The 26,348-nt window shown below is 58.7% G+C and overlaps 1 protein-coding gene across 1 annotated transcript in view; it reads right to left on the bottom strand.

Annotated features, from left to right (window-relative positions):
• Positions 1-500: 500 nt before the first annotated feature.
• Positions 501-26,348, bottom strand: part of ADCY5 (adenylate cyclase 5) — a 178,462-nt gene continuing 152,614 nt past the window's right edge. The window contains exons 12-21 of the mRNA XM_075556322.1: positions 25,316-25,403; positions 19,163-19,279; positions 18,730-18,894; positions 15,839-16,014; positions 13,013-13,042; positions 12,231-12,363; positions 10,152-10,415; positions 8,872-9,076; positions 5,009-5,133; positions 501-2,672 (exon numbers count right to left, since the gene is read on the bottom strand). Coding sequence (XP_075412437.1) covers positions 2,544-2,672; positions 5,009-5,133; positions 8,872-9,076; positions 10,152-10,415; positions 12,231-12,363; positions 13,013-13,042; positions 15,839-16,014; positions 18,730-18,894; positions 19,163-19,279; positions 25,316-25,403 — 1,432 coding nt within the window. The 3' untranslated portion in view covers positions 501-2,543. The remainder of the gene's footprint in view (positions 2,673-5,008; positions 5,134-8,871; positions 9,077-10,151; positions 10,416-12,230; positions 12,364-13,012; positions 13,043-15,838; positions 16,015-18,729; positions 18,895-19,162; positions 19,280-25,315; positions 25,404-26,348) is intronic.

The following is a 26,348-nucleotide window of genomic DNA, read 5'->3' as shown; positions in this document are numbered from 1 at the left end:
TTGTTATAAGAGCTGTAAGAGCCCCCAACAAAATGATCTTTCAATTAAAAAAATAAAGTGATGGCTTCAGAAACAGGAGCAGTTCCACTGAGTCCTCTAGGGTCACAATTAACTCGCGACAGCCCGCCGTCTAAAGGGTCTTGGGGCATAGGATTCCCAGGATTCCCAGCTGAGAAAATAGACGGAGCCCCACCCCACCCTGGCATCCGCGTGCTGGGAGTGAGGTGGGTGGGCGTCTTGGCAGAACTTTTGTGGTTGCCCCCCTCTCCCCATAGCACGCGAACATGGTCCGTCTGGCGCCTCAAAGGCTCATTTTTAATAAAGACCGGCGAGCCTCTGGCCGCAGACGGCACAGAAGGGGCTGTGTCCTCATGCGGTGTGGACTAGACGGCGGTCCACGCTGTCTCTCTCCCCGGGGCCCCGCCCAAGGGAGCAGTTGGACTGGCCCCATGCCCGGTCCCCCCCGCCACTCCACGCCGCGAATGAACCCGGGACACATCACCAGTGAAAGTGTTTAATAGTTAAATTACTTAAATAGACTTTTCAGTTTCCATGGGAAATCATAATCATATCCAAGAGCAGGAATAAAAAGAGGGCACACCCCTTAGCGGGAACGAGGACCAGGCACTGCACGGAGCCACCGTCACCGCTGGGCTCGGGGAGGCCCGCCAGGCCGCGGGGACCAACAGGGGACACGAGGAACTCGGCACACACACTGTACTCGGCTGGGCAGCAAAAGGAAGAGCGGGCCTGGAGAGCGGCGTGGGGCCCGAGGCAGCAGGCTTGGCAGTTTGGGGCTCCTCGGGCTGCTCCCCAGGGTTGTGTTCAATCGAGGCGGAAGGCGGGGTCTGGGGTCAGTAAGAGTGGGCGAGGTGGGTGTCCCAGGATGGCTTCAGCAGCTGGCTGGGGTCTGCCCCCTCTCCGCCCCCGGGTCCGGGCTACCTGCCCTGAGCAGTGCCCAGCGCGGGGCATAGGCTCGCGGAACCTTTGCACGACCAGGTTAAGACCTCCGCTTTAGCACGTCGTTTTCCAGACGTCTCTCGCTTAGTTAAGGGAAACCAGCCTTCTCTTTCATAGTGTATTTAAACTGCTGCTTCCCCCCAAAAAAGCGAAACTAGACCAGACAAAATGTCGGCCACTGTGCCCCATGGTCTGCGAGGCTGGCCCCTACCATCCCTTCGGCCTGGCCAGCAGGTGGAGGGACATGCCACCTCACTCGCTGAGCGCTGCACGGACACCTGGGGCTCATCTCACCGGCAGCGTGGCTACACGGGAAAGCCGGCCTCCACTGGCCCAGCAGAGGCCAGGCCATCCCTGGACTCGCCACTGGGCAGGGGTCACCACCTCGAGGAAGGCAGCGACCATCCTACCTTCACAGGGAGGAGGCGGTGCCCACGGCGGGGCCACACGCTGGGAAGCTGAGGCTGCCCGGGGCCCCACCTTGACCTGCTCAGAGTTTTCTTCCCATTCATCTGCACTGTACTCACGGAGTGATATGGGGATGGGGTCCGGGGGGACGCTGTCTCTGTCAGATCACTATGCCGCATGGAATGCCACCTCAGGCTGCCCCTGGACTGTCCCCAAACTGCCAATTCTGAAGCGAGGGAGGCAGGCGTCCCGCGCGAGACCAGTCGCAGCATAAACACACGCGCCCACACCCCAGCACGCACCCCGACAGACGCACAGGACGAACGCGCGCACACACGCCCCGCTGTGCACAGCTGTTTTCTAATATAGAGAATTTACAAAATATAGAATTTGGTCTATCTGTTAGATCGCCAAGGTTCTCAATGATACAAAATAAAAAATACAAAAAAGACAAGTGGGGGTCCCCGCCCTCCCCTCCCCCAGCCCCAAGTGGCACCCTGCTGAAGTGACCCTCGTTGGCTTGTGTGCCTCTCGCACGCATACAACTAGCAGAGTCTAAAGAAGGGTACAGAAAAAAACTTGTTTTGTTTAATAAATATTTTCTCTTTCGCGGAACCACGACTCTGCTCAGACACCCTCTTGCTAGTGGCGCCGCTTCCTCTCAAAGAGGCGAGAAGGGCTGCCACGAAGGCGGCGGTCCTTCCAAACCCAGCACCCCTGCCGCCCGACGCCCCTGCACACGGAGCAGGGCCTGGCCGGGGTGGTCAGGGCTCCCGGGGAGAAGTAGGCCGCCCGGGCCGGGTGCCCAAGGCTGGCTGGCGCGCGCGCAGGCGCCCCGCCCCGCCCGCCGGGCTGCCCAGTCGAGCAGCGCCACGCACTGTGGCTCCCTCCACGTGCAGCAAGATTCGGTCCGTGGAGCGGCGTCTTCTGCTGAGGGCAACATCTTTGGTCAGCTTGGTGCCTGCAGGACGCTGGCACCCGGGGCCAGTGGCGAGGCTGCTGCCCATCGATCGATTGGCCAGGGCAGGAGCGGCAGCAGCTTCTGGAGTCCAAGTGGGAAATCTCACCAGCGCAGCGGGCGCCGTGGGCCGTAGCGCAGGGGTCCCACCTGCCCACAAAGAGGCAATTTCCATTTCTCTGGAGGCCAGGCTGCCTGGCACTGGGGCTGGCAGCTGCTAACTCAGCGGGGGCCCTCCATTTAGGAAGTAGGTCAACATCTCGCCCTTGCCCTTGACCTTGACCACACCCCGGAGCTCCAGCTGGTATGTGTTGGCGGACAGCACCTGGTACATGTCTGTGGTGACCTGAGGGGTCAAAGGAGACGAGAGGATGTGTTAGGTAGTTAGGATAGCGATAGAGGGGCTTGTCTCTCCCCATGTCTGCACAGGCCCAGCGCAGGAGATTGAGAAGAAGTCTGGCAAATATTAGCAGCCCATAAAGACTTTAACTGGGTATGCTCCAATTCAGGCCCCACCCAAGCAAGGTGGGTGGTGCCCCTGGGCGGCCCAAACTAGGATCAGCTCATGACCCCACCCAGGTGGGCTTAATTCAGCCAATGAGGTCCATCAATAACATCAGCCATGCCTCCCAGACAGAATCTTTAATATCCTGGCCTGGGGAAGGCTGTCCTCTTTCCACTCTGCTGGTTGGGACTCCACAGCCTCTCTCCTCATTTACTCTCTTGGACCCCGTACCACTCCCGGTCAGTGGCAGATTGGAGAGGATTCGCTCCTCTTTTGTTGTTATCCCGCTTCTGCGCTTGGGCTGTGCTGCGCGGTGCACGGGGTTCAGTGGTGAGCCCCAGCTCAGCTTATGCGCGGTTTGGCATGCTTCCCTGAAATGGTGGGTACTCTTTTGAGATTGTAAACCTTGAAACTTCTGTCCTTTATTTAAAAAAAAAACAACACCCCACTTAGATCACAAACGAGGCATCAGTGTGAATTCTTTCTCATGTGAAGCCAAGAGCCGAGTGATTACCCACCTGAGAAACCTAACATGAACCACGTGGGGGAAAGGGGGACTGGCTCTGCAGTCAGAGTATGGCCAGCCTCAGCTGTCCCAACCCTGTACTTCCCTTGGCACCAAGTGGAAGAGCAGTTCCTTCGCTTAGGACTGGGACTCCCAGGGACTGATGGGCAGCTGGCTGTGCTTTGTGAGGTACTTCAGGGCTTATGCTCCAAATATGCACTCAGGCCATGGTAGAGCAGCACCTCTCCATGCAAGGTGGGTAGAGACATCTCTCTGAAACCGGAGTGTCACCCCGGGTACACCTGAGAGCTACAGTTTCCCCCATCAACTCTTCAATGGGGTTAGCCTGATCACTTTCCGGCTCAGCAAATGTAGTCTCTTGCCTGAAGTTCTTTAGCTAGGGCTGGCAGAGTCTGGATTCGAGGCAAGTCTGTTGCCTGCCTCTGCTTGGGGCTTTCGGAAGAGGTGGGGAGGGTGATAGGCGGCTCTGTCCCTGGGTGGTAGAAAGGGTTAGTAAGAGGGAACAAGATCCAATGGGCTCAGCTGAGAGGTGAGCCCCCCTCCCCCTTGGCAGACAGGCCTGATGAGCTACTGAAAAACTAGTCCCTGAAAACGCTGTGGAGCTCGCTGCTGCTCTCCCACACGGGCTGCCCGGACTTGGAACAGAGTCAAAGGCAACTTGCTTTTGGTAGCTGCAGAGGGAAGGGGAGAAGCAGGCCAGCCAGATGCCTCCCAAGAGAATCCAGGACTTGTTCTGAATCCAGTCAGAGCTCCCCCTGCCCAGTCTTCCCACAGCCCCTCAGTACTCGTCCTGCCGCTTGCAGTCAGGGACCAGGACGGAAGAGGAGAAGAACCGCCGCGGGGTGCTTCAAGGGGCCCGGCTTCGAATGAGCTATGCTTTGTGCAGGCGGAGGCCTGTGCAAGTGTGGGGTGCTGACAGGTCCCCCAGGCCTGTCAGAGGCACAGTGGAATTGGGAATGCAGGCACACTCCTCCTTTGCCTCTTTTCCCCAGGACCCCCCAGTTCCTGGTGGAGGGAACACAAGGCACCTCAAAGAGCATTCACAAGCCAACCAGGCTGGGTGGGTCTGGTCAGGGCCAAGCACCTTTGTCCAGAAGTTCCCACAGTGAGCTCTTGGGGAGCACGGAGGCCAGACAAGCTGCCCTCCCACAGCCTCAGCCTCAGGGTGGTCAGAGGGGGTTCAGGACCCAAGCCACACATAGAAGCCAGGGAAGAGTGCAGGTCTGGGAAACACAGGCATCGGCTACAAAGGCTGAAGCGGGCAGTGTGCGTGTCTGGCCTGCCCTCGCCCCTCCCTCCCGTCACAAACAGCCCCTTGAACCAGGTGAAGATCCTGCTGACTGCCAGAGCCTGTGTTGTCTGGGTACGTGTGCCCCTCCCCTCCTCCCCACCGCTCCCCATTAGCACACCCGGCTAGATTTCGCCAGCAGGTTGCCCTCTCCCACAATTCCTGCTCTTGGCCAGTAGAGGGCTTTGCTCAGAGCTGAGGATCTGTCCAGGGTACTGAAGGCTCGGAACACATACCCACACCAGGCCATCCTGGCATGAGCTGCAGGACTTCTAACTGGGGGCCGTGGATGGCCTGCCCCCACTTAGCACTAGAGAGGTCCCCCTCATGTGGACGTGGTGGTGGCAACCCACCCGCACTCACCTGGATGCGGTCAGGCACGCCGGTGCTGTCCATGCGGCTGGCCACATTCACTGTGTTGCCCCAAATGTCATACTGAGGCTTGCGAGCCCCGATCACCCCGGCCACCACGGGGCCGATGTTGAGCCCTGCAGGGGACAGAAGTAAGCATCAAGATCAAGGCCGACTCTTGCCTGGATGACTCCATTAGCCTTTCGTCTGAACTGGTGGTTCTTATTCCAGTTCTGGAAGACACAGAGCTCTCTGGGCTGTCGGCCATGCCCAGCCCTCTAATCTCCTGGTTCTCTCCTTTCAGGGACACTCAGGAGTTTGTGGAGTCGTGGAGCCTGGGTGGACCTCTCAAACTACTGCCCTGAGGTCATCCAAAACATACCCTGGAGCCTTCTTGGAACCAACGAACAAGTGAAGAATGTCTGCCTTGGGCTTGGTGCGCTATGACCGATCCGTGTGGATCAAATTGACAGCAGCAACTTGAAAGAGTGGGCAGGAGACTTAGGGGCAGTGAGCTCAAGCCAAGAGCAAGGAACACCAGGATGAAGAGGGGGAGGATAGTGTCACCATCCACGGACCATGGTCAGAGCCACGGGACTGTCCACATAGAAACGGTCAAACTAGTGTATGTCTTACTACGTATATTCTCAACTCCACAATCCACAAGAAAAGCCGAATGCTAGCTCTGCCCACCACCCACTGCCCCTGTGGCCTTGTCCTCCAGTCACTGCCCAGTGCCTGGACCACTTTCTCTCCCAAGCACCTCTGCGCTAGCGCATCTACTGTCCCACCCTAGGCAACACGGGGTGATCCTGCCTCTGAGCCTTGGCCTTGTCTCTCCTGCCCAAAGCACCCCCACCCCATTGTTTCTGGACTCCGTCATGCCCTCATGCATCGGGCTCTGGCAGGCATACTATAGATCAGTGGTCCTCAACCTTCCTCATGCCTCGACTCTTTAATATAGTTCCTCATGTTGTGGTGACCCCCAGTAATAAAATTATTTTCATTGCTACTTCATCACTGTAATTTTGCTACTGTTATAAATCGGGTGACCCCTGTGAAAAGGTTGTTCAACAACCCCCCCTCAAGGGGTCGTGACCCACAGGTTGAGAACCACTGCTATAGATGCTTCCTGCCATATCTCCATCCCCGGGTGCTCCCTCCCGGTACATGAATTGTCGCTCTCACACTGGCTCTGGCTAAGCCCCAGTGTGGCTCAAGTGCACATGAGTGGAGGAGATAGACTAGACCCCGGAGAAGCTCCTCGGGCCCCTCCCTTAGACAGCAATGCCACCAGCCCTCAAAATTCTATCCCCTTTGAGGGTCCTGTCAAGCCACAGATGGCTTTTCACCCCAAATGCTATGGCCATTTGGGTGGACTGTCCACCCCACTGACCAGACCGAGCTCTGAGTGGCTTCTGTCCCTCCAGACCCAGGCCTCACTGTGGGCATTCCAGCGCATGGATGAACAAAGCTGCCCGCTCCTACCGCTCACTCCCCAAAGATGGCACGCTGGGAAACGACCGGTCAAGAGTAAGTGAAAAGAAAACTGAAAAGGTGAAAAAGGGAGAACGAACGGCACCGTTGCCCTTGGCCATGACTAAAGTGCAGACAGCAATGCCAACAACTGCTTTAGCTGCAGCAGACTTCCCACTGGCCCATTTGGCTTTCCAGTAGTCAATGCCAATGGCAAACTGCTCGGGTGCCCTGAGCCCCTTGACTGTGGCTACACACGCCAGCTGGATCAGAGAAAGTCCACTTTTTGACCCTCAAGCAGCCAGCGAGGCCTCCTGAGGATGAGTAACCACCATCTTGGCTTCTAGCAAGCCGACCATCCCCGAGTGGCTTTTGAGAACGGTTCGACCAGGCTTTATGCTGTTATTCCTTTAAAACACCTGCAACGGGAGTCATTCGTGGTGTCACACATACCGGAGAGGGGGCAGTTCACAGACACGTTGAATAGAACAAAGGTCCCCTCCTTCAGAAAGCCTCCGTCCTCCCACCAGAACCCTTAGGAGGACAAGGAAACACTGCGCCCAGCAAAGCGTCCATTTAAAAAAATAACCCACATTCTGTGTCTTGGGGAAGAGAACTAACTATAAGGACAAAAAGGGACTTTACAGGACAATAAGCTCAGGGGCATAATCCGGAGACCATCTTTGTCTGCAGCGGGGCAGGGCAAGCAAGTGTAAGTATTGATCTCCCGGCAGGATGCTTTCCCCAGCGGAGCCCTGGTGACGTCGCGATAGCACCCCGCTGACACCCGAAAGATGGTGGTTCGCACTCCCTGGTCACTCAGAGAGAGAGGAGAGAGAAACCTGTGGCCGCCTGCTCCCTGGGACCACAGCCTTGGAAACCCCTTGGAACAGTTTCACGCTGTCCTATGAGTTGGAATCACCTCGGTGACAGCGAACCAGGAGGTGGGCGGTTCAATCCCACCAGTCACTCCAAATGAGACTTTCTGCTCCCCAATATCGCAAGCCCTTGGGAACCCTATAGAGTGTTGCCACGCATCAGAATCAACTTGGTGGCTTGATAGGGGATCCGTGTGTCAAAATTCACTTGACAGCAGTGGGGTTTCTGCTTTCAACTCTTCTACAGGCTTGAAATTTGCCAAGTCTGTTGGGGTGTGTGTAGTCAAAGGTTTTCTGAGTGAGAATACAACTCTGATTTGAAAGCAGCCCTCGCCGGAGCCTCTGCTCAGAACACCCCTCTCCACAAAACCCTGCTGGAGCCCCCCAACACCACACAGGTGTGTGCGAAACTCCCCACGAGGCCGTCGAACGAGAGTGGAGGCGTTTGCCACAGAAGCCGGAAGTCATGTGGCAGAGACGGGAGGAGGAGAGGAAGCACTGCAGCTCCTCAGCCCCCCCCCCCATTTTCCGGTCAAGGGGACACTTTCCGAGAGTGAAAAATACCGCTTCGCAGCCGATTTCCCAGGACCGTGTTCTCTTCGGGCTTGGTTTTTAAAAATCCATTTTATTAATTTTATTTTAGACTCTGGGTTCAGTTTTCTTGTAAGTTTGCAGATCTAAGAATGTGCAACGTGTCGATACCTTTAATTCTTAACCTACACTAAGTGTTTCCGTTTCTCTGCCTCTCGTTTATGAAGTGGAGCTGAAACACCTTCCAGTGCAATGCTGCTCAGGCACCCCAGACCCAGAACTAAAAGCATACTGATGTCAACGAGAGGGAGGGTGGAGTGGAGACCTAAAGCCCATCTGTAGACAACTGGACATCACTTAAAGAGAAGGGTCACAAGGCGGAGATGAGCCAGTCAGGGTGCAGTATAGCTGCGACTAAACATAAACTCTCCTCTAGTTCTTTAAATGCTTCCTCCCCCCACACACTATCATGACCCCAATTCTACCTTACAAATCTGACCAGACCAGAGGATGTGCACTGGCACATATAGGAACTGGAAACACAGGGAATCCAGGTCAGATGAACCCCTCAGGACCAGTGGTGAGAGTAGTGATACCGGGGGCAGGGGGAGGGGCGGGAAGGGGAAGGGAAAGGTTGGGGGAGAAAGGGGGAACCAATCACAATGAGTGACATATAAGCCCCTTCTAGGGGGGCAGATAACAGAAAAGTGGGTGAAGGGAGACAGCAGTTGGTTGGTGTAAGTCCAGAAAGGCTTCCCAGCTGGAGCTCCGGAGTCGGGTGCCTGGCTCATGTCCCCTTACACTGATTGATCCAGAAGGCACCCAACACCAGGCCAGGGAGGAGTCTGCTGGGAGTGGTCTATGCCCCATCCCATCTGGAGATACACACCCTCCTGTCAGCCTCTGCTGCACTCAGGAGGGAGCCTGCTCCCCTCTGCCACAGGGTCTCCCCCTCCCGTAGCGCCCAGCCTGCCCGAGGCCCAGGCTCACCAATCTTCATCTGGAAGTTGTTGAAAGAGTGCTCGTTGATGTACTTCATCTGGTCCATCAGCTTCATGGCGAAGTCGGCCAGAGCCTTGATGTGGCTTTTGCCCACCTTGTCGTAGGTGGTATCGTTGAGGCCCGAGGCGGCCATGTAGGTACTGCCAATGGTCTTGATCTTTTCCAGCTGTCTGAATCGGTCCTCACTGATGATCTGGGGGGAACAGGGCCAAGCCTGGGTCACCTCCAAGTCTGGAGCGCTGAGGTCCCCAGTGGAGAGAGGGTGGTTGGGGAAGGGCCACAGTCTGGTCCCTGGTGAGCCCCTATGACTCCCAACAGAGCAAGGCCTCTTCCTAGCTCTGCTCATCCAAGTCCAGTGACCACGGGCTCCCTGCCCACTCCACACCCATGAGCTTTTGGGGCAAGGTCACTTGTCACCCCTGCATCCTTCACCCCAGCAGGGGCTGGATGGTCACCTTCTCCTGTGCTGGCTCAGGCTGAATCCCACCCAGCGACGTCTCCCTTCTCCTCTCCAGACCCTGGTGGAAGCCCCCTTGGACCATGACAGCCTGCCCTGGTTACCCCACTGCCTCAGGGACACAGGGTCTTCTGACACCGTTGGGTCCCGGCCCCTCACCCCTCTCCTCTCGTGCCCCAGACCATAGTCCTGCTTGGGCGGCCCTCCCCACACTCATGCTTGGTGAGTGCCAAGGGCTGAGGATGCCCACTTGGCTCCGTGGGCCCAGGGCCTGGCACGTAGTTGTTTTCCTGCTTTGGTTCTGCCCCTTCTTTTCAAGTGGAAGCTCCTCCCCCTTTGACCTCTCAAAGCCCCGGGCACAGACACTGGCCACGGCTCCCAGGCCCTGGGCCCTGTCCAGCCCAATGACCCTGCGGACCGGTGGGTAATAGGGTAGGTTTCAGCAAGTCCGGCCAGGCAGGGAACTGCTGGGGCAGTTGAGCACAGACTCCAAATTCCCACAGCCTGGGCTGAAGCCCCAGCCCTTCCGTGTACTGGCTGGGTGATGAGGCGAGGCCGGCTGCCCTCCTGCCCTCAGTCCCTCCTCTGCAACGTGACGGTGGTTGACGGGATCCTCACAGGGCACTTAGCACAGCCTGGCACATGGCCAGGCGACTGTTGTCACTGCCCTGTCACAGACCCGTGCTCTGGGGGCTCAACCGGCCGGCCCATGCCCACACCTCGCCCCGTGCCCACACCTTGCCCAGTCCGTGCCCGCACCTCGCCTGGTGCCCGCATCAGGGCCCGCACCCGCACCTGGCCCTGCGCCCACCTCGTCGAAGTCGGCGATGATCTCGTTGAGCAGCCGCAGGCACTCGACGCCCTCGTTGTTGGCCTCGAGCTCCACGTAGAACTCGGAGAAGTTGGCGATGGAGGCGAACATGACGGCCACGCACTCGCACGACTGGTAGTAGAGCTCGTCGTTGCGGCGCTCGCGGGCCAGGAAGTGGGCGGCCACGTCCTTGGGCAGGATGTTGTGCAGCAGCCGCCGGTTGTAGGCCTGGAGCTCCTCCATCTCCTCCTTCTCCTCCGTGGCCTGGGGCAGGGGACCCGTCAAGGGGGAGGCAGCGGGAAGGTTGGGGGGGCAGTGCCACTTGGAACAAGTCAGCCCGTCCACCCAGCACCTGGGGGTTCACCGCTTCCTTGGCTTTCTACCCTCCGCTCTAGGCCGTTCTCTGCGAAGAGCCCGCGCCGGTGGCAATCCCCACAGGAGGGTGTTTGCGAGGACAGAGCTTGCCCCGTTGAAGGGGGACCCTTAGATGTGGCCCTCGGGCTATGGGTGTGTTGTGAGGGAAGACCTCACATGCAGCCGCCGAGGGCCAGGGAGGAGGAAGAGGGGGCGCTCCCTGAGTTGGAAGGGCACCATCACAAGCCTGTCCTCCACTGTACTAGCAATCCGGAGTGCGGCAGCAGGGAAAGGCAGGGTTGGCCCCTCGGGGTGGGGTGCACTCGATGGTAATGAGGGTCTCTCCCCTTGCCTGCCCGTGGGGAAGCCAAGGGGCGGAGGATGTGTATCTAGAACAGTGTTTCCCACAGCAGGTGAGCAGTGCTACCCCTTGGGGAGCGCTGGCATGATGGGGAGGGGGGACCTGCAAGAGCAGACCCCTATATTTTACCCAGGATCATGGGCTAGAGGACAGAGTTGTTTAACTGCCAGGGGGCGGCAGATCAAGTAAGTTGGGTCCCTACGCCCCAGAAGGAAGAAATCCCAGGGAGCAGCAGCCTTAGAGATCCTGCCTGCCCAAGACTCGGCCAGGGCGGCAGGTCAGAGGAATGGATGCCCCTCTGCTGGCCGTTAGCCTCTAAGTCTCAGACCCCGAAAGCTGAGCAGTGCCACCTTCGCCGGCTGACCCCACCGGGAAATCCCATCTATGGGTCTTGGCAAGTCTCCCTGCTTCCCACCACAGCCGACTCACTCCAAGCAAAGCCAGGCAGTGCCGGGGGGTGGGGTGGGGGGCAGCGGCTTCAGGGAGAGAGCTTGACTTGGCTTCTTCCCCAGCTGGGACCCTGGGACCCACCGGGCAGGTGGAGCCTGTGCTCACGCTCCCTCCCCAGTCAAGGGGCCTTTGTGGTGAAAGAAAGGTGGCGCTGTCACTGACCTACCTGTGTCTACGTGCTGCGTGCCCTCTGCTGGACGTGTACCCTCCCGCCAAGCCAAACCCTGCTCTGGGGTCAGTCCCTGCTCACAGTGACCCTGTGGGATGGAGTGGCCTTGCTCCTGCCTGGTGCAGACAGCCTCCTCCTCCTTCTGAAGAGCAGCAGGCGGGTTTGAAGGGCAGCCTTGTGGTGAGTGGCCCTGCACTTCACCCACTGTGCCACCCGGGCTCAGTGGCAAACAGGTCAGGGGAGCACTTGAGCCGGGAGGGACTGCACGGAAAAAGTGCCGGCCTGCCAGAGCCCTCGCTAATGAAATGTAGAGGCCTTTCTATTTGGCTGCAGGTAGAATTCCCATAGGGGCCTGGCTCTCCCTGTAGGTGCTGCCTGTCTGTGAGAAGTGGCCGAGTGCCCGCCCAACGCTGCCTCCCTGAGTCCAGCAGGAGGGAGAGCAAACTGCCCGTGGCTCAGGGCCTGGCCTTGTCCCTGAGGCTGCTAAGAACACATCTGGCCGCCCTGCTCATGGCCCATCCCACTCCTGGCAGCCTGGGACACCTGACTGGGAGTCCTGGACCAGAGTTCTGCAGGACGAGGCCCGTAGCTCTGCCCACCCGTCTCCCACCCGCCGTCCTCAGAGGCCAGGTGAGTCCAGTTGGTAGGTGTGACCTTCCTGCCAGCTGCCCTTTCAGCCTAGGGACACGCTGGAAACGGGGCACTGAGTGGTTAGAATGACTGGCGCCCTCTCAGGGTCACCCACCTGCAGTTTCCAGAGGAAGTCGAGGCGGGCAGTGGACTCCACCTGCTGGGCGTGCAGGTAGAGGGCCAGCACAAAGACGGAGAGGATGATGGGCGTCACCACCTTCAGCGCCACCTTGGTTGCGTGCTCAGGGCTGTAGGGTGGGGGGGTGGGGGGGATGGAGTCCTCATGTCAGGTTCCAAGTGCCCACCTGACCCCCAGCCTTTCTTCTCACTCCCCTGCAGCTGCCTCCCCTCCACACCTTCTGGCTCAAAATCTGTCTGAGATGTGCCACCTGCCAGGCGCCTCTCTGGCTGGTGGCCCCTGTTTTCCCCTAGGGACCCCTCCTGCATAGGCTCCCCAATGGTCACATCAGGGACAAGTGTGGCCCTTCTGAAACATGGCACCTGGGTCCTTCCCAATGGGAAAGACATTGGCAGAAGACACAGTCACCCTTGGCCTCTCTGAAGTTCGGGGTCCTTGTCTGTCAGGTGGAGTACCCACATTTCCCAGACTGTGAGAAGGATGATTCCGGTGTGCATGGGAGTCAGTGCAGACTCAGGGGAGGGCAGGCCTGTCGGCTCAGATTCTGAGACTTAACCCTTGACAGGAGCGGGCAGCCTGCTGTGCTCCACTGTGACCGTGACCATCTTGGGTGTGTGTGTGTAGATCATTCAAGAAAAGAGGAGCATGTCCCCCAACTAGAACTCCTTCCTCTTCTGGGAGGGTCCCCCCCCCCAACGCTGGGATCTGGCTGCTACATGCGGAGGGTAGGGAAGGGCAGGGAGAAAACTTCAACTCACCACTGGGAGGTCCCGTTGGTGTTTAACTCTCTGTGGAGAGAAGTGGGGAAGGCTGCTCAGAGCTGCTCTTCTGCATAAGGCGGTGAGAGCCCCTCACTGCCCCAGGGCCCACCCTGCTGCCCCCCAACTCCCCAGTCCATGAATGCTCGGCAGTTTTCAGCGAGAAATGGGAGGCTCCCAGAAACCCCAGCCCTGACCGTCCCTGTTCACCACGACCATCCATCTCCTCACCCATCTCCCACCGCAGGCCTCTGTGCTGCCCACCAAGGGAGTGCGCAGGACTACACCCGGGCACGTGGGTGGTCCTATCAGAACCAGCGTGTGAGGAAAGTCGTGTGGAAAATGATGGATGGAGGAGGGGCACCTCTCACCTATCCTTATAGGAAGATGTGTACACCATCTCACGGCGGGTTTGATGTTTTTTATAGGTAGAAAAATTTGGTAATAAAGAATAGATCTTAAATGAATCAGGCCTGTGCCCAGCCTTGACCCAGCCCTTGGGCATGCCCTGTCCTTCCTCCTCCTCACAGCACCCAGCCAGGAAGCCCGGGCCTCCACAGATGGGTGGGCCGGTGTACACTGCTCAAAGGCTCATGCTGGGTGGAGTCTGCGGGCGATGGGGCTCCTTTTCCTCCAGGGGAGTCCGTACTTGGAGAGCTGCCTCTGTCCAGGCTGCTTAAGACACAAAACCTCACAGTCACCTTACACAACAAGGTAGGACTGCCCACGTGAGTCTCTGAGGCTGTCACGCTCATGAGAGTAGGAAGCCTTGTCTTTCTCCCTCCAAGCAGCTGGTGGTTTCGAACCGTTGACCTGGCCGTTAGCAGCCCCACATGGAACCAGTGACACCCAGGCTTCTCAAACCAACCAAGCAACCAGCTCACTGCCCTTGAGTCAACGCCGACGTGTGGTCAGTGACCCTGTAAGCTCCAGAGTGGAACGGCCCCACAGAGTGGGTCTGAGGCTGTCAATCTCTAAGACAGGTGCCCAGGCTGCTAGGAAACAGGAAGTTGCATGTGTGGCCAGTGCCAAGTGTGTCTCTCTCCAACAGCACTGCCCTTGACCCCAAGCCGGGGCCTGAGCCCAGAAACAACCTCCATTCATTGTAGCCCCCCTCAGTAGTGGGAAAGGAGAGGCTGGGGGGCGGGGGGCGCAAAATCCACCGCTCCAAGCACCAAACGGTGGAAGCAACCCGGGAGCCCATCCACAGATGAGCGAGCAAATGAGCAAAACCAGTCCACTGTAACACAAAAGGGACCGCCAAGTCCAGGCCTGGTCGGACCATGCAGACAGCATGCTGAATGAAATTATCCCCCACCCCCGCCTGGACAAATATCGTATGGTCCCCTTATATGAAGTGTCTCGAACAGGAAGAGCCCTAGCGAGAGGAAGGTGAGGAGAGGTCCCCACGGGTCGCAAGGAGGAAGGACGGGGAGGTAGTACTTCACGGGGACTGAGTTTCTCTTTTTGGGGTGATGAAAACATTTTGGAAACAGACAGCAGCGACATGGTGAAGCATGGGACTGTCTGGAATGTCACTGCATTAGACGCTTAACACTGGTTAATGGGGCAACGCTGGTGCCCCATGAATCGTACAGGACAAATAACACTGGCTCAGAAGTGCATTCACCACCCTGGTCCCTCCTCGACCTGGGCCCCCAACAAGACCGAGGCTGTGCCCTGCCAAGGCTAGACACCCCTTCATCTGCCCGGAGCCAGCCCATGCTGCCGCCTGCTTCTCCTGGAGCGGGCCTGGGGCTCCGTGCCTCCCATCAGAGCTCACGGACACAGACCTTCCTGGCGTGTATCTCCCGCAGGGGCAGTGGAGTTTGTAAGGCGGGGAACGGGACTTTATTGCACGTGGTTACGCCCATGTTGCCGCAGGAAATGTGAGGCTCACCAACCCTAACAAGGTCAGAGCTCCTGCCTCTCTCCCAGGCACCTGCTTTGGAAATCCGCAGCCCAGAGGGCACCGGGCTCATTCACCACCTCCTGGCGGTGTGGCTAAACCTCTCAGTCAGCCTGAGCCTTCGGGGGTCGGAGACCACCCTACCTCCAGGGAGGAGAAGACACAGGCTCCTGAGGAGGTAGGTGACCGCCCTGCCTCTTGTGGGGGAAAGGTGCCCACTTAAGGCAGACACAGCCCAGAGGGAGGGCCAGGGCCAGGAGCCTTTGAGCAGTGCACACACTGCCCGCCCTCCCGTGATGCCCTGCCCCCTTTGTTGGGTGCCATGGGGATGGGCAAGGAAAGGGAGTGTGTGGTCCAGGTGGGGCACAGTTTGCAAACGACAGGGGCTCTCTCTGCGCCCAGCACTCCCGCCTGCTGCCTGGTTCTGTTCGACTTGGACCCTTCAGCCCGAGGTGCTACTAACCAAACTCACTGCCAGTGCTGACTCACAGCGACCTCCCTGCGGGTCCCCGAGGCTCTGTAACCCTTCACAGGAACAGAACGCCCAGTCTTTCCCCTACCCGCGGGGCTGCTAGTGGTTTCTAACTGCACACCTTGCGGACCACACCCCACCACGAGGGCTCCTACTGAGCTGCCAACAGGCGATTGGGATTCAATGCAAATCGTCCCTCCGAGGCCTCCTCAGCAAGTAAGGAAGAACTCCTTCAGGCTGGAGGTGGAGTGAGTGGGAAAATGGAGGCCTGTGGCCACTTCCTCCACGGGGGCAAGATGCCCGGCTGTGCCACGCCATCAAAACAGCTCTGGCCAGAGCTGGGGAGGACAGGACGCTACCTGCCCAAGTCCCTTCCAGCAGCCCCCGGGCCTGGAACCCGCCGCTCCTACCGCCTCCCCGGGGTGCATGCGGCCGTCGCCCGTACATGGCGTTGGCGGTGACCAGCAGGTCAGCGTTGTCAAAGAGCGAGACGCCGGGCACCTCGACGACCAGCACGTAGATGAACTCGATGGCCAGCATGAGCGCCAGCTTCCCGATGCAGCTGATCTGCAGGAACACGGAGCAGGCCAGCAGGCTGAGCAGCACGCTGTAGGTGAAGTACTGTGGGGGGGCCGGGGGGGGGGCAAAGAGAGAAACAGAGTCAGCGCCGGGCCCGCCCCAGCCCGACACTCCCCTACTAGCAGGCCACATGGGCCGGGGAGTCTGCTGGTGCCAGCGTGCCAACAGGGGTGGTGGGTGGGAGATGCGGCTTCTGGTCAAGTGCGCCCCACTTGGAGCCGAGCTCCAGGCTCCCGCAGAGCCGGGGTTCCTCCCTGGTCCACTGCGGCCTAGGTGTGGGGTTGGGCTCTTGACTCAACCACCCGAGCCTCAGTGTCTTCCCCATCTGTAAAATAGACACTGCCCTATCTCTCGAGGTCCCCGTGGCAATCACAGAAGATGGGGCCCCCTCAAGTCTAAAGAGTGGTCCAAGGGGCCAACCCAGGAGGATGTCAGGCAGATGTGGGCTGAGCGTCTCCCATGGCACTCACAGCCATACCCAACATGCGACAAGGCGTGACGAGATGGCACCACTGCCGGTGCCCGGCCCCCTCAACCAGGGGGTGCACCACCCCGGCATGCCCGGTGGCCACTTGGAAGGCTCAGAGCGGCTTGCCCAGCTCGTGTGGGGCCCCCCCCTGGACTGGCTTCAAGTGGCGGCAGCTGAATGGCTGTCCATCTTTATCCGGCTCACTGTGGCGGCCCCCTTGACTGCAGCACCATCGCTGCCTTGTTCGTGGTCCCTCGGGTGCTGCCCTGGACTTCACCGGGGCTTTAGGGTCACCTTCTTAATGGGGAAATCCTGGAATCCAAACTGTGGCAGATTCCCGTGAGGGACTCTGATCTGACTCCGGGGCATCTCACCCCTCCCCTCCCCCTCACTTCCCTCCTCTGGTGATGGAGCAGCCAGACCACGCCACGTCCAAGACCCCCTCCCATGGTGGTGTTCCCTGACCTAAATCCCAGATGCGCCGCTTTCCTCTATCATGCTTCCTTTCCTGTTGAGCTCCCATGATTCTGGGGCCAGACACCGGGATGCTTAGGGGCCACTGCCTCTGTCTTGGGCGAGGGGACACATGGGCTGCCAGGGGGGCTGTGGTGCACAACTCCCATGCCTACAGGAGCTCCTGGCGACTAGATGGGGGTGGGGGTGTGCAGAATATGGGGGTGCCAGGCAGCACCAGCCACAACACAGGGGCGGGAGCAGACACCGCAGGCCCAGAGCCCCAGCTGCCTGTCCTTGGGCGATTCCCACCGCTGGATTACGACTCAGGTTCTGGGCCCAGGAATACAAGGGGCTCAGAGCCAGGGCGGAGTTGCTAAGGCTGGAGCAACCCAAGGGGGGAGGCAGCTCCAGGGCTCTGTGACCCTCGGGGGGGCTGAAGATGGGGGCTGAAGATGGAGACCAGCCACCCTTCTCCCCCAAGAAGGAGGAGCCAGAACAGGCCCGGACACCCCACCCTGCTGCCTCCACAGTCACTCGGGTCCCTTCATGAGCTAAGCGACCACCAAGGGGCAGAGAGACCATAAATGACCACTGGTCTTCAGCACACAGGCTTCAGGATGCGCCTGCTCCTGTGGGCTCTTGTCCAGGGAGGAAGCAGGGAGGGGGCAGCGTGAGGGAGGCTGGGACCAATGCTCTGGCTGCCTGATGAGCTCGGTGCTGCCTCTCTAGCTGGCTATCCGGGCGCTTCCCACTGAGGTGAGAGAGATGAGGGGCAGGTGTGTGTGTGTGTGTGTGTGTGTGTGTGTGCTGTGCTCACCCACAGACCCTTGTTGTGGGCCATGGGCCCTCTCCCCAGAAAGGGCACACTCCCAGGGCAGCCACCACCTACAGGTCCCACCAGGTGGAAGGAGGCGCGGGCACCACAGAGCAGCGGGCAGGCAGCCCCGGGCACACCGCAGCCTCTCCCCAGGGAGTGTCCTCGGTACTGCTCTTATACCTGCAGTTCTGTGGGCCCGAGGCTGCTTTCTGGAGGGATGGGAATTGAGTAAAACTCGATCACGGCACAGGCAGCACCACCTCAACGGTGTACGAAGGACAGGGGCACCCCATCTTTCCTAAACGGACGGGCTCGGGCAAGACCGAGGATTCCGGCACAAACTCGGCCTAGATGACTTGGGCGTTGGCACTGGGGCCACTCCTGCTCCTGCACAGCCTCGGGCAAAGCACGAATCCTCTCTGTGCCTGCTTCTTCGTCTGTGGGAAGCGAGCCGGCGGAACCCCCGCCCTAGGCTTGTGCTCAGGGTGACAGGAATACAGGCAGATGGGAAGCCCCAGCACTGGGCGGGACTCATGTTGCTGTCCTGGTTCAGTGCCGCTGAGTCAGTCCCACCTGGGGTCCCCTCTTGGGCCCATGAGCTCAGCCAGCGTTCAGTGTCTGACAATGCCGCCACGCTTCCACAGTGGCTCCTTCCCCCAAAGTGGGCAGCCCCTCCTTGTTCGTTGTCTGTTCTTAGTCCGGAAGCCCTGCTGAAACCTGGGTGACGCTGCTGGTCGTTGAAATACCAGGGGCGGAGCTTCCAGCGTCAAGGCAACACACCAGCCACCGCGGTGCGACACACCGACAGACACGTGGTGGGGCTGGTTCGCGTGAAAGGACCATGGCTGTGTTCTTTTTCTCATAGCATGGAAGGGGCTGAGCCTTGCTCTTGGTTCCCAGGGCACTACAGGAATGCAGCCTGGGGTGGTGTGTCTGCAGCAGCCCAGGCCTCGGCTGTGGAGAGGAGGCCCTCCCTCTGAGCCCTGCCTGCCCTCCCCGCCCGCCCAGGACCTACCTCGGGGAAGTTGCAGTTGGGCCAGGGGCTGCCGCAGAAGCCCCGCTCCTCGCCCAGGCTGTAGTTGTAGGCCGACTCCACCACGTGGCAGGCGTCGATCTGGCTGGCGCTGACGTTGTGCTCGTCTGCCAGGCAGCCGAACAGGTCCTGCGGGTTGCACGTGAACTGGGGCCGGAAAGAGGGCCGTGAGGAGAGGGCAGGCCTGCCCCCACCTCCCCACAGGCTGCTGACCCTCTGCCTCGGGGCAGCCCCAAGAGGAGGGGGACTGGGAGAGGGAGGGTGGCAGCCAGCCACCCCATGTCCCGAAAGGTGGGGCATGTCAGCCCCCTTGGGGACATTCCCTGAGCCCTCTGAGTGGCCCCTCTTTTCTGGGGGAGGAAGGACCCCTCCAGGGTGGGCAGACCCTCTTGTCTGGGCCCTGGCAGGCACGCACCATGTTGAGGAAAGCCGACAGGAACACCAGGACGATGGTGAACACCCCGACCAGCGTGCTGTTCATCTTTGAGCGCATGATCTTCCTGGACAGACTCTGCAGTGGGGCTGGGAAGAGCTGTCCCGGGGGATGGCGGGGGTGGGGAGGGAGATGGGGCAGGATTCAGTGTGAGTATGCCACCAATTGCCCAGGGGAGCTCAGCAGGACTGCCCCTTGACACTGCCTGGCTCTAGTCTGAGACTCTTGGGGATACCCCATGTCTCCCCACACCCCCAGAAACCTCCTGGCAGCACCGCTGTACCATGACTTCCAGGCCAGCACACGCAGTGGGAGAGGCAGTGGGGGAGGAGAGGCGCCCACCTGCTGTCCTGCCCACCAGATGGACTTTACAAAATGCTGGTTCTGTCACCCTGGTCTACCAGTCACGCTTTTTGCAGCCGCCAGTATAAGGACTGGCTTAGCCAAGGCGGGCGAGAGGCGGGGCTTTCTGTTCCTGTACAGAGTAGCAGTCTTGGAAACTCAGGGGGCAGTTCTCCCCAGCCCTGTGGGGCCCCCAGGAGTCGGCGTCCACTCACTGGCAGTGATTTTGGTTCGGGTTAGGCAAAGATTATCAGTGGGTGTGAACACCTTCTTTAGGAGAAGCCGATGGGGGAACAAGATATTCACATGGGCTTCCAAACCCCTCCAGGTGGGCGCCCCTCAGCTGCACTCAGAGCTGGGAGCGGGTCTGCTGGCAACATGCTGCTGCGTGTTCATCGGCAGAGCTCAGGAAAAGAACCGGCCCGGTCGGGCTGATGAACACAGACCACTTCAGTGAGGCATGGAGTGGGAACCTAATTTAGGAAACTAGGTCTGAGGAGGGACGGGCAGTTTGGAGCCTGGCCCCGTCTTGGGTGTGAGGCCGGGGTGTCGCAGAGATGAGAGGGCATGAAGTTGACATCGGATGGTGGAAGCAGCAGCCCCTGAGTGGTTGGGATGGACGATGAAACACCTGAGACCACACCAAACAAAGGTGGCCGAGAATCCCACCGCTGAGCATGGCTCATCCCCACTGCTCTCATGGGCAGGCCTTCACTGTCGAACTGGGCATATCAACACCAACAGCGCCCTCACAGGAGGGAGCATGGAGACTGGACCTGTCTGGGTGCAAATCCCAAGGAGCAGAGCGACGCAGTGGGCTGAGTGTTCGGGTCCTAACCTCAAGGTCAGTAGTTCAGACCCACCGACTGCTCCACGGGAGAAAAATGAGGCTGCCTGCTCCCATAGAGATCGATCGCCTCGGAAGCCCTATGCAGCAATCCTACTCTGTCCTACAGTGTCAACGTGAGCGGGGAGCAGCCCGACGGCAGTGGGTTTGGTTTGTTTCCTCTTCTTCGTTTTTGGCACAGTGGGGAGGTGAAGTCCCAGCCAGGCCATGCCCGAGCTCCTGCAAGAGTTTGCTAAATGCTCTGAGCTCAGGTTGCTCCTTTGCCCCTTTGTTGGGGCGCAGGAGTTTCTGGCCCTGGACATGGGGAAGTAGCTGGAGTCTGAAGTCTGTACTGCCTGACTCGACCCGAGGGAGGGACCCCACCATGCCCCCGCAGAATGTGCTCCACTGAGCATGTATGTGGCAGCAAATGCCAAGGCGTCCTTTCCCTAATGGATCGAGCTGACCTGAGCATGTTGTCTGGAGCCTGGGGGTGGGAATCTCGATGACCTCACGGGATGGAAGATAGCTGGGAGATGGGGGTGCTGGTGGTCACTGCCGCCACTTTTACAACCTGGCCAGGAGTCAGGCAGAGGGGCTGAAAGGGCCACTTGGGCCAACGAGGTGGGATTTAGTTGTGCCTCGACTGTGGGCAGGAGGGAGAGGGCCTAGAGGAGAGTTTGTTCATAAAAGCCAACAGCTTGGATAAGAGGGCCCTAGGGGGTCAGTAGGATGAGGGACACACACACACACACACACACACACACACACACACACACACACACACACACCTTTAGCTCTCCTCTGGGCCTATCTGTCCGTCCCCAAATCTCCAATGGCTGTAAAGAGAGCTGGCCTCTGAGTAGGAATGTGGGAGGAGCCACCGTGGAGGCAGAGGGCCCAGGTGGGGGCGTGGGAAAGCAGGCTGTTCCCAGACTCATCAACCCATTTGGGTGGTGATGGCCAAAGGCCTGCCAATGGCCAGCACAGGCCTGGGCTGTGGTGGAGTGGAAGTTCGTACCAGGGATCTTCTCCCCAAGTCTCTGTGCCTCCCACCAAATGACTGGATGGGAAATAGGGCGTGCTAACACTAACAGCGGGATTGGTCCATGTTCGTTCCGACACTCCAGCTAACGGGGTGAGCCACGTCTGCAGCAGTGGGGGATGAGAACCCCCCGAGGACATTGGAAGAGCATGGCCCAGATCTCTGTCTGAAGTGGGGGGAGGCCCCCGAGAGCATCACAGGCTCAGAGGAGCAGAGCAGAGGCTATGTGGGCCCTCCTCATCTGGCCTGGGTGGGTGGAACTGTGGGGCACAGGGACAGGCTGCTGGCTTCCTGGCCCAGAGAGACAAAGCCAAGGGACCATGTGGCTGAGAGGCTGAGAGCCGGAGAGAGACTTGGGCACCATGTGACTCAGAAGCTGAGAACCAGAGCAAGCTATTTACTTATGCTGTTATTGACTACGCCAAGGCATTCGACTGCATGGATCCAAACAAACTGTGGGTAGCCTTGAGAGCAATGGGGCTTCCAGAGCGCTACACTGCGCTCATGCAGAGACTGTACGTGGATCACAGGTGTTTGTGCAAACAGAACTAGGGCCTGCTCCACGGCTCTAAATCTAGCAAGGTGTGCATCAAGGTTGTATCCTCTCACCGCACTTAATCAATCTGTATGCTGAGCAAATCATCTGAGAAGCTGGCTCCTATGAAGAGGGATGCAGCATCAGGACTGGAGGAGGCTTATTAACAACCTGAGATATGCAGATGACACAGCCCTACTTGCCGAAAGTGAGGCGGGCTTGAAGCACTTGCTGGTGCCTTCGGTGTGGATTAAAGCTCATTGTGAACACTCACAGCCGGACCAGCGGGTGACACAGTGGTAAACGGAGAAAAGATTGACGTTGTCAAGGGTTTCGTCTTGCGTGGATCCACAGTCAGTGCGCAAGGAAGCTGCAGTCAGGAGACTGAATGATGCATTTGTTGCATCAGGTAAATCTGCTCTGCTGCACACGACCTCTTTAACGTGCTGTAAAGTAAGGATGTTACTTCAAGGACTAAGGTGCGCCTGACCCAAGCCAGGGCGTTTTCAATCTCCTCACGTGCATGTGGACGTTGGACCCCGAGAAGGGAAGACCAAAGAGGAATGGATGTATTGGAACTACGGCGTTGGCAGAGACCACTGAAAGTACCGTGGACGGCCAGAATTATGAACCGATCCGTCCGGGAAGAAGCACGGCCAGAGTGCTCCTTAGAGGCAAGACTGTCTCATGTCCTTTAGACATGCTGACAGGAGAGACCCGTCCCTGCAGCAGGACATCCTGCTTGGTAAAGCGGAGGGGCAGTGACAAGGAGGAAGGCCCTCAGCCAGGTGGATGGACACGGTGTCTGCAAGCATGGGCTCAAAGGCGGGAACAATGGCGAAGAGGCGCGGGACCGGGCATGGCTTTGTTCTGTTGGACAAAGGGCCACTAGGACTGGTTGCCCCCGTAAGGCAAGTCGCGGCTTCAGCCTCTCTCCTGAGTCCTTTCAGACTAGGATGCGCTGAGCGTGCTCGCCCTTCCGGCTTTCTAACTCTAGGTCTTGGCACCTGTCATTATGTTTTACTTGGGTCTTCTCAAGGTGCCCTTTAATGCTTTCCTCAGCTCCTTCCCTGCTGGGCGTGTTGTGTGGCCACTGCAAGGACTCGTCGAGCCCAGCACGGATGGAGAGCGCATGGTGTGGGAGGAACCGCTGGCGTGAGAACAGGACAGGCAGGATGGAGCGCGGAGGCGTGCCCGGCTGTTGTCTCACAGCCACGGGATGTCAGAGGAGATGGGACAGTCCACCTCTATTACCGTACGGTATGGAGCACCAGAGAATGGGCCCAAGCTGCAGAGACGGATGGACTAGGGAGAGCTGACCCAAGAGGGCAGGGTCTGCACCCGGGGAGTGACCAAACATGGGCTGGCCAGCCCACCGCGTAGCATGGATATCATACAGGGTCGCCTCGCGGTGTGAAGTTCTCCTAACCGGAGATTCTGAATCTGTGGACACAGACCTCTTTGAAAAGAGTGTGTCTCTGCTATGTTAATGAGATCACAGCCAAGTAGGATGGGTTCTAACTGGAATCGCTTCTGAGAGACAGCAAGAACTTAGATGCGGTGGCACACACAGGCCGAGGGAGGGAGGGCTTCCTGCAGGTGTTGAAGGCCAGGAAGACTCAGCCTTGAAATGGCTGAGAAGTCTTGTGACCTGTGTGTCCGTGTTTGCTGATTTCTTCTGCGACTTTACGTTTTGAACAGACTGTCAAGGACAAGGAGGTATGCAAGGTCTGGGAACAACAGGTGGTTTAATTTTCTCAAGAAGGTCTGGCTTGGCAGAAGATAGAGTTGCTATGTGTATCAAATGTGCTTGCTTAACAATGAGAGTATTAACCCCGGGTTGCTTCTGCAAGGATATAAGGAGTGTGTAGAATAAACGCGGGTGCTTCAGTCCATCAGACTGTTGCCCTCCCGATACTTTCTGTCTCTCTTTTTTTCCTTAATCCTCGCTCCCCCTCTCAGGACTGTTCGATTCATCGGCTGGCTCCGACATGCAGGAGAGGAACCAAGGATTGCCCCGTCCCAACAAAGAGGGAACTGGCGCAGGCCGGCTTGGGTTCAGAGCCTCTATGGGAAGGTGGACGTGGCTCCTCGGGGTCCCCACGGCACTGCTTGAGCCACCGCAGCACAGTGTCATGAGGAAGAGGGGTGTAACTTGGTGGTTCTGTTCCAAAGAAGTCCTGGGGGCCTGAGGAAGCCAAGGGAAGGAGAGATGGATGGATGGACTTGTGCAGAGTTTCCGTCTAAGACAACACCCTGGGACAGGGTGTCTGCCAGCAGGAAGCAATCGGGAGACTGAGGGCTTAAGGCAGGGGCTCTGGGAGACAAGAGCTTCGTGGCAAGATGGAGACCAGAGCGTCCAACTAGCCTCAGCGGAAAACTGGGGGCACGGAGAGGGGCTGAGAGTGTGGACTGGACCAGGTTCTATTAGGAGAGATTGGGCGGATCCAACGCAAAAGGCCGTCAGAGCCCTTAGTGAGTAAGAGGGGAAACCCTTCCAACCTAGGGGATTGGAACCCCTGGGCAAACTCGACTCTCTCATGGTTGGGGAGGATGGAGAATTCCCTCTCCATTTCCCATCAGCGTCTTCTCCAACTTTCTTCAAGGAGACAAGCACTTGAACGATACAGGGATGCAAGCCCACGCTGCTGTGGGGTATGGAGACGTGAATGAGACGGGGCGGATGGTGCGCCTGACAGATCTGCCTGAATGTGGCCCCGAGAGGCCATACCTGGGGAAGGACAGGTGTCATTATGGCACTAACGTATTGCAGCGCAAAGGGTCGTGGGAGCCATGGTTTCAGGGACACGCCTGCGTTCCAAGGGCAACTCTTCCCAAAGGGAAGGCGGAACCACTTTGAACATGACACGGAGGCTCAGTCAGCTTCTCCGAGAAAAGACAGTACAATAAACCTGTGGTCAGGCCACCTTCCTTCTGTGTCAATGGTGCTCAATAGCCCCTATCAGCAAGGCCAGTGTCCCGCCTTAGGGAAAAAGGCAGGTTGCTGTGGAAACAGCCCACCCACCCCTAGGAGGAATGATCTCTTTCTCCCTTGGGTGCACAAACAGTTTAATCTGGGAACTAAGAACTAAACAGAAGACAAGGGTCCACCTCCACTTTGCAGAGTGGACAGACCCTGCCCTGCCTTCCAGTCCATGGCAGGAAATGTTTGTCCCAAAGGTTTGCGCAAAGGTTAAGAAGGAGGCTCCCGCTGACAGACAGCAGCCCCCTGTGTCCAGCATGTGACCCAGCATCCTGCCACCCCCACAACCCCCCAGTGTGGGTTCCCATCACAAGCAGGACGGCCAGAGTCTGAGGCAGGGCCCCTGGCGGTGGCTGGGAAGAGGAAGAGGAAGCAGGTGGCAGCTCGGGATGAGCTGGACTCACCTTCCCGCAGGAGTAGATGACGGACACAAACACCACGGAGAAGAGCATCAGGAGGCAGGTCAGGTAGAAGCCCAGCATGAACACGGAGCTGCAAGGGGAGAGAAGGCTGAGCCGCCGCCTGCGGGGCAGCCCCATGACGGAGGGGCACCAAGCAGTGTCTGGGTCACAGGTCCCAAGTGCTGGCCTCACAGCCCAGAGGGCTGGAAGCTCAGCAAGCCGGACAGGATGGTCCCCAAAGCCCACTGCCTTAGTGACTGGGCCAACGGGGCTGGGGGAGCCATGGTGGTGGAGTGGTTATGCATTGGGCTCCGATCTGCAGCGTGGCAGTTAGACACCCCAGCAGCACCTCAGGAGAGAGACAGGGCTTTCCGGCCCTGTGAAGAGTGACAGTCTCAGGAACTCACAGGGGCAGTTCTACCCTGCCCATCAGGGTCACTGTGAGTTGGCATTCACTCGATGGCAGTGAGTTTGTATTTTGGTTTGCCGGGCTGAGCAGATCTTTCAAAACTCCTCCCCACTAGAAGTCTGGCTCCTGCTCCCTCCTGCCCCCACCTCCTGTCGCTTCCTAGGGGGCTGAGAGTGGTCAGCGCCCGCGTCGCCCCCCCCCGCCCGCTTCTTAACTCTCTGCACAGCTGCTTCATTCAGCTTGGGAGGACTTGCCACAAAATCCACCCGCTGATTCCTCCCGGGTCATCGGTCACTCCGATGACGAGCTTCAGAGGCTGCGTGCGGACAGCAAGCGCGGCGCATTGACAGCCAGCCAGCTGGGCACACTGAGAAGCAGGGATGATGGGCCCCTTGAGAAGGGTGGAGTCCCCAAATGCAGTCCCCTTCCTGTTACCAGCCCTGGCAATAAGTCCCCCAGAGTTTTTTTCTGCCCCTCTCAGGCCCGCTGGACAGCAGAAACACAAGGGTCTCCCCCAGCCCTCATTTCAGAGGCAGCTCGTGGTGAGCTTCACAGTGGGGTTAGCAGGAACAGAAAGCTGCAGAGTGGCAAGTGGCTTTTCATCTTCCCCCACCCCCCCAACCCAGG

Source organism: Tenrec ecaudatus, chromosome 8 (genome assembly GCF_050624435.1).
Source record: "Tenrec ecaudatus isolate mTenEca1 chromosome 8, mTenEca1.hap1, whole genome shotgun sequence".
In the NCBI taxonomy this organism is placed as follows: Eukaryota; Metazoa; Chordata; class Mammalia; order Afrosoricida; family Tenrecidae; genus Tenrec; species Tenrec ecaudatus.
Note: the sequence above shows the minus strand (reverse complement) of the source record. Positions and strands in the feature narration are given on the sequence as shown.